This window comes from Motacilla alba, chromosome 9 (genome assembly GCF_015832195.1).
Source record: "Motacilla alba alba isolate MOTALB_02 chromosome 9, Motacilla_alba_V1.0_pri, whole genome shotgun sequence".
NCBI lineage: Eukaryota > Metazoa > Chordata > Aves > Passeriformes > Motacillidae > Motacilla > Motacilla alba.
In genome coordinates, this window is record NC_052024.1 from 2,497,234 (window position 1) to 2,512,925 (window position 15,692).

The 15,692-nt window shown below is 41.0% G+C and overlaps 1 protein-coding gene across 1 annotated transcript in view; it reads left to right on the plus strand.

Annotated features, from left to right (window-relative positions):
* The window catches only part of ARHGEF4 (Rho guanine nucleotide exchange factor 4), a 227,025-nt gene that overhangs the window by 9,187 nt on the left and 202,146 nt on the right, over positions 1-15,692 (plus strand). Inside the window, exon 2 of the mRNA XM_038146005.1 lies at positions 5,101-5,136. Coding sequence (XP_038001933.1) covers positions 5,101-5,136 — 36 coding nt within the window. The remainder of the gene's footprint in view (positions 1-5,100; positions 5,137-15,692) is intronic.

Consider the following 15,692-nt stretch of genomic DNA (forward strand, 5'->3'; position numbering starts at 1 on the left):
CAAAATTAATGGAACAGTTAAGTTTTCAGATTAGTTTTATTTTAGAGTTATTAATTATTTTTTAAAATGGTTGCTGAGAAGCTTGCACATATGTTTTTGGTTTTTTAAGTGCCTTTCTTGGTGGTGCTCATGCCTTGAGCAGTTCCAACCTCTAATTACTTGTTTATTAGTCCATTTCTTCCACCCCCACACACACTTGTGAGCAACACAACTCTTAGCAGTCACACAAGTCAAGTAGTAGACACATCTGGAAACCTAATTTCTGTGTCACTTGGCCAAGTAAGTTTTCACTTCTGTGGAAGTGCCGTGTTTCAGAGCACAGTCCCACAAGCAGGGCAGAAACAAGTGGAAATATTGGTCGGCTGGAACTTCCTTATACTGTCATTGCCCCAAGAGCATGGGACTATACCATATTCTCATTCAGAAAGTCTTTCCAAGAAAACCAAACCTATCTAGACAAGGTCAGGACCTGTGTTGTAAAATAAACACCAACTGTGAAAAGATTCAGGAACTATTCTGTTAAATTATCAGAGAGAAGTCATTGTTTCAGTAGATTGAAAGAGAAACCACAGTGCCTCAGGGTTATTTACATGTTGGGTTTGATCCTGATATTGCTTTGCTCTTCCCCTGAGCAGCACCAGGAATGAATTGTCATCACAGGAAAAAGACAAGGTTAGAGGCAAGAACTATTTTTATTTGCCAGTTCTTCAGGTTAAGTACAAAACTCAAGTGTCTACACAATGGCTTATAGAGATTAAGTGTGCAGAATCAAAAATGTAGTCTTCAGAAATCTGATAACTTAATTTGTTTTCAAATATGTGATCCTTGATGATATGAAATGGTTTAGAAGACATTAGTAGTGGTTTTTTTTTTATTTGCTTTATTTTCAGAATATCTGAGTGAGGTTTCTGAAGCTGTTTTTTTTTTTTTTACAGTTTACTACTGCCACTACAAAAATGGTAATTCTTTATAAGAAAAGAAACAAGCTGAAAGAACGGGCTAAAATGAGCATGGAGAAAAGTAGATAGTGTTGAAGGCTATTTTAGAAGAAATTTCAGGAAAGTTCACTGTTCAGGGGTAAACTAATTTTGCTTTAAATTAAAATCTATTTATTTTAACAGGTATAGCTTCAAGAGTTACCTTTAGTTATTGATGGTTCACTTTCCCTTCTTCTCCTTTTTATGAACCCCTTTGCAGTTTATCCTAAAGCTCCCCAGACCTGTATTGCCTGTTCTAAGAGGGAGGTTTTATGTGTGTTAAAAATGGAGGCTGAAACTGAGGGAAAAGACCTTGCTGAGAAGAACATGCACTTCTCCAGAGAAACAGTGGTGCACTTGCTTCTAGGAAGAGTCAAAGGGTGCCATGACCTTGGTGTGCAGCAAGGTGTTGTACATCTATATCTATTAATCTCCACCTATATCTCAGACTAATAAATAAAGGCACATAATGGAATCTGTGACCCTAAGGTTGGATTTACTACCACTGACAGGGCCGTGATCCATTTTTCAAGTTCTTCTATTATATTATTTTCCATCTTTCTTTAAAAATAGAAAAAATAGAAATTTTCATTTGGCCTTGGAAAATCTTAAAGAATGTTATCATATTATCATTACTTAAGTGAGCTCTTTGGGATGGAGGGGTTTTACTTCTGTGAGTGAAGGATTATGCATAGCCTGCAGTGTTACTGTAGCTGAGGACCTTCATCCTCATCCTAAAGATTATATTTTCTGTGAAACCCATGAGGTGGGAAAGGTCCATACAGAAAAAGAAACCTGGGAGAATGTGTATAAGGAATTTGGGATCACTGTTTAGAATAGAACATTAACTGTATTTTTATAAGGCATCAGTATTGGAGATGGGCAAAATGACTTAAGGCAGAACCTTCAACTTGAAAATTTTATTTTACCTTTTCCTTTCCAATGCAAAGTTCAAGCCAAGTTCACTAAAGTTTGTGAACCCTTCAGAAACACTTGGCTAAGTTGCAAGCCTGAAATTTTATGTGGTTTGGGTGCAAATCAGGATGGGTTTGATCCCAAGCCACTTGAAATACAGCACTTCTGGCCACATGTAGCTCTGTACTTCAGCCTTCTTTGCAGCCCAGACCTAGGCTTGCCCAGAGGAAAGCTGTGGCTGAAAGCCCTGTGGATGGTGTCCACTGCACTTCTCATTGGTTTTTCACAGAAATGGTGAGCGCTGTGTACTTGTCCTGGATGGGTGGCTTGGGTTCCAGCTCCGCTAGAGGGTCATTATAAACACCCCTATGCCTAAACTTCAGAGTTGAAGGGGCAACGTGCATTCACCCAGTTTTCCACAGGGAGTTTTCTTCAGAACAGACTCCTTCCTGGTGAAAGCCAAAATCATTCCAAAGGGTGTCCATTGGCTCTCTTCCTAGGAATTATTAGGAATTTTTCAAAAATTAATCTGTAAAGACTTTTTGACCTGTAGAGGAAGATTCCTTCAGATAAGTCTAAAAGTTTTTTCAGTTCTATTCTGTGTAGTGGAAGGTCTGGGGAAAATTTCTCATAGAAGCCACAAGTTGGTTCCTGCAGGTCTCAGGGATTTTTGGTGCCACTAGCCACAACAAGGATAGCTGCCATGATGGTAGGGTCAAACCTTTGGTAATCCTGAATGAGCAAATGCTGGTCCTGTCTGTGTTAAGGCCTTGAACATCTGTAGAGTTGAATAGCTAGATAAGATACTAATAACAGTTATTAATACAGCAGTTATAAATGCTGAGAGGACTTTTACAAAAGCTTTTATAGAGTGACTGTATTTTGCTGCCAAGTAGTAGTGCATTATTTTGTGACATTGGATATCCCTTTCTCTTTGTTACACTGAGTTGAGCAACCTTGAAACTCCAGCTAAACAAGTCTCCAGTGTTTCTGAATTTGTATGGAATGACTAAGCTTTGGCTGAGAGTTTTCTGATGTGGTTCAGTCTGTTCATGTCTTTTCCTGGCTTCCTGTCTTCTCTGTGAAGGGCAAGCTCATGAGTAAAATGACTGGGAAATAAGTGCCCGCAACTTTTATATAATAACATGAGGAGTAACTCTGCAGCTCTTATGGCAAGGTTTTAAAGAGTTGCCATGTAATCACTCTTTTCAGAGCCAGCTCCTCTTAGAGAATTCTTGGGATATGCTCTAAGATGCTAAACCCCAAGGGCCCAAGTGAGGCAGAGTTTTTGGCTTTTCTAGTGGGAAATGGCTAGGTTACTTCCCCTGTCACCTGTACACACTTGTCATTGGCTGCTTCCTTACATATTGCATCCATTGTCCCTTGAGCAATGGCCAAGAAAATGTGGATGTCCAGCCCTTTCTAGAGGCAGGTGCTACTGTTTAGCTGTAATTACTCATCTGTGAACACTCTTCAAGTGACACAAGCCTGGTAGTTTTTAATCTTTATGTAACAAACATGCAGAAAAGAACTGCCTGAACTTTTTGCCTTTATGGTCTCTACCTCTCTTGTATCTGACAATAATAGAAGCAAATTATGGAATAAATTTTTAGAACTAGGATTGCACAGTTTAGAAATCTTTCAGTTTGCTGTTAAACTATCCAAATGTGGTCTTGATGTATGCACTTTCAAGCTGTTTTGCTCCATAGTCCACATTGAAAACTAGCATTCAAAGCAATTTTACATTGCTAAGTGCTATTTTTACTGTATTTTGATACAGGTCAACTTCTATTACATCTTTTCACTTCCAGAAATTACTTCTATTAGAGCCCAAACAAACCTAAGACTGTGATTTTGCAGCAACATATGTTGTAGGTTATAGGCAGTACAAGGTAGAATTTACTGCAACCCTCTGTCTCTTCACCAACCTGTGTTTACCTTTGCTTGCTACCTCTGTCTGTGCTTTTCTTTCCAGACTAGTCTCAGCTTCCAGCCCTCGAATGCCTGCCTCCCCCCCACCCGGGTGTTGATTATCTTAAAGAATTTCCTTTTTCCAAGTTCTTCTTTTCAGACATAAATACTTCTATAGAGGGTGTGGGTTACGCATGTTCTGGTGGCAGATTCCGGACTTCCAAAAGCAAAGTTCTCAGCAGAAATGTTATATTCTGCTGGACTTAATTGCATCCAAGTGTTAGTGCATTCTGACAAGATAAACAGAATTTTTTCTCAGAGAACGACTTGTACCAGGTACTGCCAAGCACCTTAAGCTGATCTGCTAAGCAATAAAGTGTTTAGGACTCACTTATGATCTGACACTGGAGTTTTCTAGTGCTCACAATTTAGGGAGTTACACCTGACTTATATCACTATGAAGTCAGAGCATGGTTGGCCATTTATTTAAAGTTAGCCTCAGAGACCTTCCAAATGGAGCTTTTTTAAAAAAAAAATTCTTTTGAATCCCTGTCCAGAGTGAGGTTTTCACATGGGAGCACCACATAACATGATTATTAAAACATGTTTTAGAGGGTGTGTGATCTTAAAGAGAAATGGAGACAATATGAAAGCACACATACTAACTGGAGTACTGGTGGGCAGGAATTCTGCTCTCATCTTTTTTTTTCCCAGTGTGTGTGGATGGTTTCCTCTCCTCCCACTTATACTGAGCTCCTCTCTAAGTAACTGCTTACGTTAAGTTAGGTTTTCCTTTCCTGTTTTAACTGTCAGCTTGTCCCTCTCTTCATTTAACCCACCCTCTCAGAAAGAGTTCTGAATACATGAAAAGCTTTTGCATTGTGCCCTGAAGCATGTCTGCTGATGAAGCACATACAGTGTAATTATGGATAGCACGGTGCAGCATCATGAAGTGCCTTTGTTTACAACTTCTCTATCAGGAGAGTATAATGAATGGATTCACTGAGGAAATGCAAAAGCAGATGCCTTTGGCTGGCTCCTGTTGTTTTCTTTTTGGCAAAGACAGAGGGAGGAATCTGCTCTGGGACAACCCCACTGAAGTCAGATGAGTTACACCAGGCAGAAACTGGAACTTTTTTCTTTTCTTCTTCTTCTTTTTTTTCTTCTTTCTATTTTATTTTTTTAAATTTTTCTTTTGTGGGGGGTTTTTGTGGGTTTTTGTTTTGTTTTGTTTTGTTTTAAAGAACACAGTTTCCAGGTCTATTTTTCCTGACTGTCACAATTTCTCTTTCCACAGAAAGCCTATGAGAAAAGACTGTCTGCTTCTAAAAAGGTAGGATATCCTCTTAGTCACTAATAACTAATTTCCACAGCTGTATACGTTCTATATATATATATATATCAACCAGTGGATATAATAATAAAATTAATGTCTAACTATTTTTATTAAAAAAAATACTAAAAAGCTAAAATCTTCATTGCTGAATGGAACAGTAAGAACAGATTGTGCTGTGAGAGGGATGCAGTGCTGACACACAGCTGTGCTGCTTCAAGGGCATGAAGTGTGCTCAGAGCTGGCCTAGGCCAGATATAGTATCACTTTGAAATGTGTACTCATACCTGGCATGTACTGAGGTGTAACACTGGGCAAAGCTTCTGAGGGCAGGTGTCTGTGAAAGCACCCCCTGTCACATGTCTGTGAAACCTTAAGGGAAGAGAAACCTGTGGCAACTCGTGGTATCATGGATATTGGCAAGAGATAATCTTTAAAACAGGTTTATTCAGGTAAACCTGGAATTGCACAGTGTAATAACAGAAGTTAGCAGGACTGCTGCTGCCTTCTGCCTGCTCGCGCAGTGACCATTCTTCTGGGTTTTTTTCTCCTCCTGGGGGCCTGAATGGTGCCTCTCACATAAAACCTGCCTTTTACAATTTGCCTTTTGCTAAGGCTCTCTTTGTGCTCTCACAAGGCAGCTGGCAGGAGTGCTGACCTCCTCAGAGCAGAGCTTGCCAGCTCTGGTTAATCAATATTCAGTAGGGCTGGCTGCTCATTGCGAAGCCATTGATTATCTCTGGAAGGTTACTCCCCCTGGGTGACACTTTTCAGTCTCTTGCCTCTACCTCCCCTCCACCCCCATCCCAGGCTCTCAAGAGGGACTAGTGCTGGGATAAAAATGAGGTTACCATTCAGGATCTGAATACTTTGTTGTCAGATGTCAAAACAATCTTTCAAAAGAAGGTGATTTCCTCCCTGCCAGATTTTTGTTTATGCCATTTTTTTACTTTTAATTTCTGAGATACTTTGAATGATTGCAAGCTGTGGCACTTTAAGCATTAGTTGTATTTGACTCAGGCAGGTTGCACTAAGCCTTGGTTTGCTGTGACCAAAGGAAAAAACCCACATCTTTAACACAGCTGTAGGTAACCTGTCTGACCTCTTGTGTGGAAGGGGATGGTCATGATTTCCTATACCATGCCATCTAAGAGTAAATGACAGGGAGACTCATGGAAATGTAAAAACATGGCACACACCCCTATTTGCTGGCGTGCACTGCTCAAAGCACACCCAATTCCTCTTTTCTACCACAGGAAAGCAGGCCAGTGAGGTTTGTGTGGCACAATACCTGCCCATTACCCGAAAGTGAGTTTGGTAAAAATCCTCTCAAAGTCTCTCCTTTTAAATGTGAATTGTCCATTTAGGCTGTATTCAGTCATTAATACAGCGGTAGGGAACTGTGAAATAAATATGCAAATCTCAACACTTGAATTAATTAGGAATAATAGAATCCAAGTATATAGACTGATACAAAAGAGTTACTGTAGGAATAGTTTGATTTGGTTACTTTGATTATAAATATAACATTAACAATCACAGCAGAGATTACAGGGCAAAAAGACAAGGTCAGAGGTCTCAAAGGAGGGGAGTAGACAGGTGGAGCTGAGTCAGAAGGGTAAAAGAAAGGCCTTTGGCACAAAAGAATTGTATTCCTATGTCCATGACACTGCCCAGTTCAAATCAGTGCCTTTTCTAAAGAGCAGAAACTGCACTGTGTTGTAAACTGCCTGCATTAGCAGAAGAATTGAGCTTGCAGTTGATATGTAGTAATTCAGTGTCCAACTTCCTGTTTGTAATAAGGAGATTCAAAGTCAATAGCTCTCAAGTTCTATCCTGCTTGTCTCTTTACAGTTGTATTTGAGGCATCACTAAGTCCAAGCCAGATGCCTCTGTCTGATCAGGAGTAGAGTCAGCAATGCCAGTCAAAGCCCAGTGGGAGTTACTAAGTCAGGGAAGGTGAGCATCTGTTCTTCTCCTGCCCTTAGCACTGAAGGAGGAGCTGCTGCTCCATGGGGAGCAGGCTGCTCTCTGCTGCTGGCTTTGTACTGAATGCTTGTGTAGTGGCTGGCAGGTTCACTGTTGATGGAACAACACCTAGGGCACACCTGGTCAGCACCTTGCACTGCTGTGTCTTGGTTCATCTCACAGAGTGGCTGTGGTTTGTCAGATGCTGGTGATTTAGCCCATGTCTCCAAGGGCTTGTTCAGCAGCCAGCACTGTGACCAATGCCAACAATCTGGTCCTGTCCACTGATACAAACCAGAGAGATGATGACAGAGATGTGAAAAAAAATGGCAAGCTGGCATTAACTGGGATTTGTTTAGCCAAGGGGGTTTCCTGTCAGCTCCCCATCTTCCTGAACAAGGCATGCTACACAATGGACTTGCCTGACTGCCAGAGAAAGTTTGTTTCATAATTAAGGGGTTAAAGTGAAAGTGGACAAGGGAGAGAGTTCCTCAGCTGACAGAGAGGGAGCTGTCCCTGGTGCAGCAGGAGAATGACTCCACATGCCATCCTTTTTCTCAGGAAGTACTTTCTTTTTGGTGTTAGTTGTCTGCCCTCTGGCATTAGTTAGTGTTTTGGCTTTGTCTGCAAAAAGGCTGTGCTGCTACTAAGAGGAGTAGATCCCTGAGACATGGTTTTGTAGTAAGCTTGGAACCAATGACATTTACATCCAATTTTACATCCAATTTGTCTTTCAGCTGTCTTTAACACACCTGAGACATACTTAAAGGATGAGGTGAAGGGCTAATATTATGCCATGGTTACAGAATATTATCAGAGTACGACAAAGGAAATCTTAACAGAGAACCTGCAGTTCCCATTCTTCTACTTGGCAGAACCTTCCTGTCCCGTTTACATTTACATGACCCCATAGCAATCACTCCAGTGCTAGAGGGAAATACTGAATGGAATGTGTTTCTAGCTATTGCTGCTGATGGAGCAAAGTAAGTCAGCATTTTGGGACCAAACTGTTCACACCAGTCACCAGCAAATCTATCTGATATAGCAGGAGTATCTGTTCTGAATCTCCTTTCCACTTGTGCTTTAGGATAGTGAGTGTTTGAGGGAACCAGAGTTCTCTTGGGGCTGCAGTGACAGCCTGTGGGTTAAAGAGTAGTGACCTCTTCATGAAAAACTGCATGAAACATCTCCAAGGAGACATGAAATGCCCCTGAAGCCATCTTTTGTGTTTGGCAAGTAAAATATAATTAGAGTACACACACATTTTTCCTTCTGGATTCTTCATTATGCTGATTATGCCTAGGAGCTGCACAGACATTCAAAGTGATAGAAAGGAAAGATTTCATAATGATGACTGGGAATGTATTATGTTAAACATGAGAACCCAATATTTTTTTCAAGCATGTGTTTTTTTCAGTGAAGAATTGTGTTTCTGTCCTGGCAGCAAATGTGGAAGAACAACACAGAGGTTAACTGTGCAAAGACTTCTTTGTAAAGTCCCATGTCAGTATGGCCATGAGGACTAAATAACTGTAGGACTGCCCTCCACTAGTGGCAGGTATAGAGCACAAGTTTGTATACTCAGTGTACCAAATGAAACATCCTTTTGGAATTCATGAGTGTCAAATAAAATTTTGAAAGATCAAGAAAACTTTGTAGCAGGTATGTTGTATGCAACATACTGTTACATTCCCTGACACTGTTCTGTACTCACCTTTAAAAGGACTGGGCAGAAAGTATTTTTGGTAATCCTTGCCCCCAGGCAGCAGGCTGTGCCAACTGTTGGTGCAAAAGTCCACATTTCCCATTATAAATGAAATCTATTTCTAGTAGATAGAGATGAGCTCTTGTTCTGCATTACCAGACACTGTCTTTGATTAAATACTACTAAAAAGGCCCACTAAATAATCTGTCTTGTGCGTTTGTAACCTGAATTATGATAGCAAAGGTGCTGCAGATCCTTGTTGTCTTCCATTTTGAAGTTGTGCCAAGTATTTTCTCCTGAGTTGATGAAGTGTGGTGTTGGTTATTCTCTGTTTGCTGTCAGTGCAAGCTCTGCAGACAAAGGGAGAATCTGGGTTCGTTTGTCTGCAGTTAGAACTTGCTTTCATTCTGCTACTTCAAAGACTGTTGTAGAAAGTGCAGAGGTAGTGTGTACATCTCAGTTCACAACAGGTGGAATTGTTGCCATGCAGTGATTACACTTCTCAGGTATTTGCTCTGCAGTCAAGAGAATGAATTTGTTTCATTGGTCAAATTTTATTTTAACATGACATTGGTATGTAGTAAATTCACTTTTAGCTTTCTGATAACTTTATTAAACTTTAAGGGTAAAGTAGCACTTAGAAGATGACTAACCGCATCCTTTGCAATGAAGGAAAAGAGAATGATAAAAAAGCATTTGCTGCTTTGCAATTTTTTTCATGATAAAGAACAAAACCCAAAAGATAATGCTATCCTAACTCTCTCTAAACTATGTGCTTTTCTCAAAGTTCAGGGAGGCACATAGTTTATAGAGGATCAGGACAGCATTATCTTTTCCTTTAAATATGCCTGCACTTCTTTGTATAGAGTTGTGGGGTTTTTGGTTTTTTTTGTATAGAATTTATCACCATGGTGTCTGAGTGCCTTCTCCATGCATTCAGTTTTCCAGTATCTTTTTGCGAGGTAGCAAAAGGAGAGTGAGAAGTGAATACAGTGAATTATTTGCTCAAGGTCATTCAGCAAGTCTAAAGCAGAACAAGGAACTGAATGCAGATAACCTAACACCTATATATTGCCTATCCTTTATTTTGGGAATGAATGGATCCCAAAGATTGAAAGAAAAACACAATATTATTTCCTATTGCTATTCTCAGTCTAGATTGACTCAGACCCAGGCTTTTCCTTGGCATCCACTGGAAGCAGCAGATAAAAGGCAGATGTATTCAACAGTGAGCCCCTGTTTACAGCATGACATTTGAGCTTGCATCACTGTCGCCTCCTTTTTTGTTAGAACTGTTCCTGTGCAGTGTCCTCTTTGCCTGCCTGGTGCAGAGAATCACTTTCTATAGAAACTGGCTTGTAAACTGCTGGGCTCCTGGCCAGTGGGGACAAGGGGTTTGCCTGAGGGCAGCACAGAGCTGCTTCCTTCCCACATTGCTGCTCTGGCTTCCTGCAGCCATTTGGGACCTGCTCCCCCTTGTCACTGTGTATGCAAACAGGAGCTGCTGCTCAGGGTACTCCTCCTGGTTCAGAAAGGGAGTAGAATGCATTTCAATATCCCCACTTCACATCAGTGTTGACATGTCTGTCTGTGGCTGTTGTAGTTGAGACAGAGACAATACAGAGCAACATACTCTATTTTCAGAAGGGTTCAAACTGGTTTTATTCTAGCATGCATGCTTTTTATACATTCTTGCAAAACTCATAATTTTACACTTTACTCATTGGTCAAGAAAGAAAAACAAAGTGCTCATTGGAACAGGGAGTTGCAGGTTTCTCTTATTTATCCTTCTTTCTTTATTTGTTTCTATGTCAAAATGACCCTGGTAGGAAATTCTTTCAGGAGTAAACATGGATCCTCTTACCAAACTTCTCTCTGGCTCACAGAAGTCACTTTAAAACCTCTTCCACATGTGGCTGTGCTAGGCACCATAAAAAGTGCACTGGGATGCTCGGAAGGAGGATTTCTTCCTGGGAGATGCCAGCTTGTGGTGGTGGTTTTCTCACTCTCTAGAGTTTGTAGCAAAAGTGTGGAGGTGCAACTTGTTCATCTTTCCTTTATGGTGTCCCTCAGTGGGGGCAAAGTGCATGGCTTAAAGATCCCTCATCCCTCAGTGCTGTGCTAGCCTGGGACACCAAAGTCATTCTTTTCTCTCTGCTTGAACTCAGTTCCTATCTCTCTTCAGGTAACAAAGTGACTGATCCCTGGGGAAGTTGTGCTCCCATCAGGTACTTTATCTGATCCAGTAGGATTTCAAATCAGAATTTGTCCCCTAGTTTTAAATTTAAGTGGCAAGTCAGGATGTTGAGCAGTGTGACTGCACTGTACATGGATCCTACAACTTCCACCTGTTGACCCAGTGACACAAGAATATCAGCTTCAGTTTCCCTCTAAAATAAAACTGAAATTGGTCTGTAGTTTGCATTCAGGGAAGAGGAATTGCATTCAGAACAGTGAGGAAACAAATACTGGAAATTTCTTGATTAAGTGAAATTGATGAATAATTTCATACTCACTCTGAGCTGCCACTGGAGTGTCTCATGGCAAATTCAGAATCATAATTAAGATGCATAATCTGCAGGATATGTTGCTTAAAGTTACGTATATGAAGCTATTAAACTACTATTTTCACCAGGTTTTCCTGGAGAAACATTTTCTGAGACTTTGTACTGTAGACAGCATGTAAAAATGTATGAGGTACTTCAAATTATAATAAGGAAAACCTGAGCTCAGTCTTTGGAGGATTAATTGCTAAAGCACGTATTTCATATTACAGTTGCTTGTTTGTAGCAAGAATGTTGCAGTTACCATCTATGTAATTATTCACACTACATTGCAAAGAGAATGAGGAATCTGCTTTCCAAACACAGATTTACAGTCCATTAAAGACTTGTGGTTTAGTGTACAGCAGGAGATTCAGGACACAAAGCTTAATCATCAACATCCAGATAAAAATATTTTGAAGAGTGGAAGGTAATTCAGAAGAGCCTTAGAGCTATTTCATCGTTGAGACTTTTCATTACATTTGATGTCACCACTTTGCAGCCTTGACCTGGAAGGTTCTGCTGCAATAAGCCTGTGCCTGGTGAGCATACTCATACTTTTTATACCTTGTTGATGTTTCTTCATTACATGCTGATGTCTGCAGTGCATCTGTGTAAAAAATTAATTCAAACTGAGCTCTTGCAGTAGACACAGAAGAAAAAAATATGAAGGTGTATAAAGTTAACTCCCTCAATTATTTGACAAAAAGAATCCCTAAGAATCCAGTGCTCTCTCCCTCCAGCACCTAGATTAAAATATTATGTATTGAAAATGGCCACTGCCCAGCCTTTCTAATTCACATGCTAGGCACCACACAGACACTTTACAGATCATTATACACCACTTTCTGCCTGCCAAGCTCCCCAATCATTTATTGACACGTATTGAAAGTGTTTCAGTGCTTAGAGTTTAGTAGGATTTTCTTTTCTCATGTGGGGTTGGAATAGTTTTTATCAAAATCTGCATCCCATATCCCTATGAATATGTTTCTGTCCTTATCTGCATAACAATCCATGGAAACTTAACCTCTGCTGCCATCACATCTGTGAAAGGAGTGGGTTATTGGGAGTCCTGACTATCCCAAAACGGGCAGGGGGGGCCTGCAATTGTAGCCAGTGTCAGAATTTACGCTCCGACACCTGAAATGGCAAAGGACATCTTTTACAGTCCTGAAGAACTTGAAAAATCACTTTTTAGCTTAATTCCTAATGAAATGAGGCAGCTGAGAGGTCTATGTCTGTTTCATTGCATGTACTTTTGAGACTATTGACAGTTTTTAACCAAATTTAAAGCGGAGGTAGTAGACTATCAAAGCTTTCTGCAAGTTTTATAAACACTGGCAGTTAAGTAATCAAGGAATATTCAAATTAGTGGTTTTACCAAGGGAATTCTCCAAATGTGTGTTTTTAATGACAAGCCCCAACTGGTCAGTCAGCATTTCTGGGTGGGAACAGAGCCAATGTGGTGAAAAAGTTTATATATATTAGGGGGCAAAAATCTGTAGGAAACCAGGCTTCATCAGTTCTGTCTCTTGGGGAACAAGCTATTGTATAGCAGAGCACTGAGATGCTGCATAGATGTGAAACCTCAGTTACAGTTTAGCTTTTGTCTTTCAGTAAAAGAGTGTAATGTATAGAGACTCTTTCAACATTTGGACAGTGGAGCTGAACAAAACAGAGACCATTATATGCAATTTCTGTCAAGACTTGTGAATGGTCTGTGTTAGCCTGCCAAATGCAAATGAGGATTATCCATTCATTTAGTCCAAGAGAGAAAATGATATAACTTCTTTGGTTCAATTACTTTACTGTGACAAATAAACAAGGAAGAGAGGACTCCAATATGGGAAATGGTCACCTTCAGTTAGCTGTAAGGGCTGTAGAAATCACACTGCTCTGATAGTAATCCTTATTTTATATTGTTTGCTGAGACATAGTCCTTACATCTTCAAAGTGATTTATACGCTCCCCCCACAAGTAGAAAATCTCACAGAAGAATTGACACCCAAGTCTCACTTATTTGCCTTGGACTTTTAAGGCAAGGATATATTCATCTTGGTTGGAATCTGAGGTGTTCTCAAGCAGCCTGAGTGACCCTATTTCCTCTCTGCTGTATTTTCAGGCAAAGCACTAATGCAGTTTTGCACATCTCTGTCATGAAGTAGAGACATTCCACTATTTCCAAATGCTGGTCATGGGTGGGAGTGAAAGGGATGTTGAGCTGAAAGCTGCTGGCTGGTTTCCAGCATGTCAGTCCCAAGCACTTTGCAGAAGAAGGCCACAAGGAAAGGGTTCAACAGCTCCTCTGCACTTCAGCCGAGTTCGTGAGATTCACCTGAGGAGTTGCTAAGGCTCTGGGAAAAACATGGGTGGGCTGAGGGGAAACACATGCATTTGTTGTTGCTGATAAATTTGACCCTCTCAGAGATGGACATGGTACAGAACAGCTGAGCACCTCAAAGCAGCAGGTTGGATGCCAGGCTGGTGCACTCTCCTGGCCGCTCTCTGTTGACCAGAGAGGGCAGTCCCATGTCACTGTGGGGGCTGAGCTGACTGCCTGTGCCTGTACCCCTACAGGCAGTGGTCCAAGTCAGCCCAGAGGTCAACAGACTGCTACAAAAGCAGGCTCTCACCTGAGTGACCTGCCCCTCAAGCTGGAGCTTTCTTGGCAAAATATTTGTGTTTCCTGGCAAAGCCTCACATCCTCAGCAGCACCATGTTATGGCTGGTCACTCAGCAGAAAAACCTCTCATGCATCGTACAGAGAGCACTGACCTCCAGTACCTGTAGCTCCAAGCAGGTTTTATCCGTACCCTTTCACTGCAAGACTTAGTTTAGAAAATAAAAAATAGTTACCGTTGTCTCACAATTATGTTTTTATGAAAGATTATTCCAGAAGCCTGATTTGGAGAGACACTTTGTTTGTGGTTCATCTTTCTTTCCCAGCACTGGTGGGTTAGTGTCTTCCCCTAGACCTAGCTCCAAAAATGCTCAGATATTTTTGAAGGAAATGAAGTGAGGGCAGCTTGCCCTCTGCTGGCTGCTAGCACCCAGGCGTTAGAAGCAACTCCAAACAGGGACTTTGGGAGCTGAACTCAGGATCTGCCTAATTCTGCTGGAATATGAACTGGTTATACCCAGATGGGTGTCGACATAAAAGCCCCTTCTTTAAAGTGACTGCCGTGGGAAGTGGAGCTGTCTGTCAGCAGCCAGCATGAGCATAATCAAGCTCTGACTTGAGCTTGAACCATCAGGTGTCATCCTAGCTCTGTCTCCAGGATTTCCAGTGCTGAGTTACACCAGTTATCTCCTTTCCAACAAGCCCCCTTTCTCTGCCCCACCATGCACACAAGAATGTGCTCCCAGTGAAATCAACAGCACCCTCACATTCCCTTGGAGAGAAAAAAATGAAGGGATAGATGGGTAAGTCAGGAATGGCCAGAATTGCTTCCTGCAGCTGGCTGTCTTTTATGAGACGGTACAACACCACACAAGCTGTGCTCTCCTCCTGCTCCCTTGACCAGTTGCAGGGAAGGGGACCAAGGGTGTCACAGTCCCTCCCAGGGCTCCACTGTGCACTCAGGATCATATACAGCTTGTGCTTCTATAGTCAAACTTGTCCGCCCTACAGCTCCTCTGTCCTTGTGAACTGGTTCTTCAGCTGCCCCAAATTTGTTTTGCCATAACCTTCTGTCAAAATGAAAAGCTGTTTCTATAACCCTTAAATTTCATGCTTTGATGCTAATCCTCACATTCTTTACCTAAATCCAAATATGCATTGCTTTTACAATTTTAAAGGAAAAATACTTATCTTGGATCTTAAATGCCTAATTGCATCTGACTAAACAAGGCCACCTTAAAATAGACCCCAGGAGGAAAAGATCCAATTGTTGACTTGTTAAATACCAAATTAAAACAAAACCCTGAAGAAATGAAAGGGTGGCAGTCAATGATGTTACAGTTGCATAGGACTGATAGTTAGAAAAGTGGCATACATCCAGAAGAGGCCCACAGCAAAAAAGAGGGAACTTGGCTCTCATGGAGAGTGGGATAAGGTACTGCAGAAACTGATTAGTATCTGCAAATGAAATTTAAGGATAAGTGTGTATATATTCTCTATCTGGAAGACTATTCATTAAATAATATGAAAGAAAGTGAAGGAGAAAGTAATTATGATGACAAGAAAGAATGCAAAACACTACTGTAATTTTTCTTTAGCTCCCTGAAGACTGCAGGCCTTTGTGTTTCAATGCATGAGCTACTGTTTGGCATGTTTCCTGAACCACTTTGTCTATTCACTTCTTGCTAATGTGAAAGTGCCCAGACTCCCTGGAAAGGCA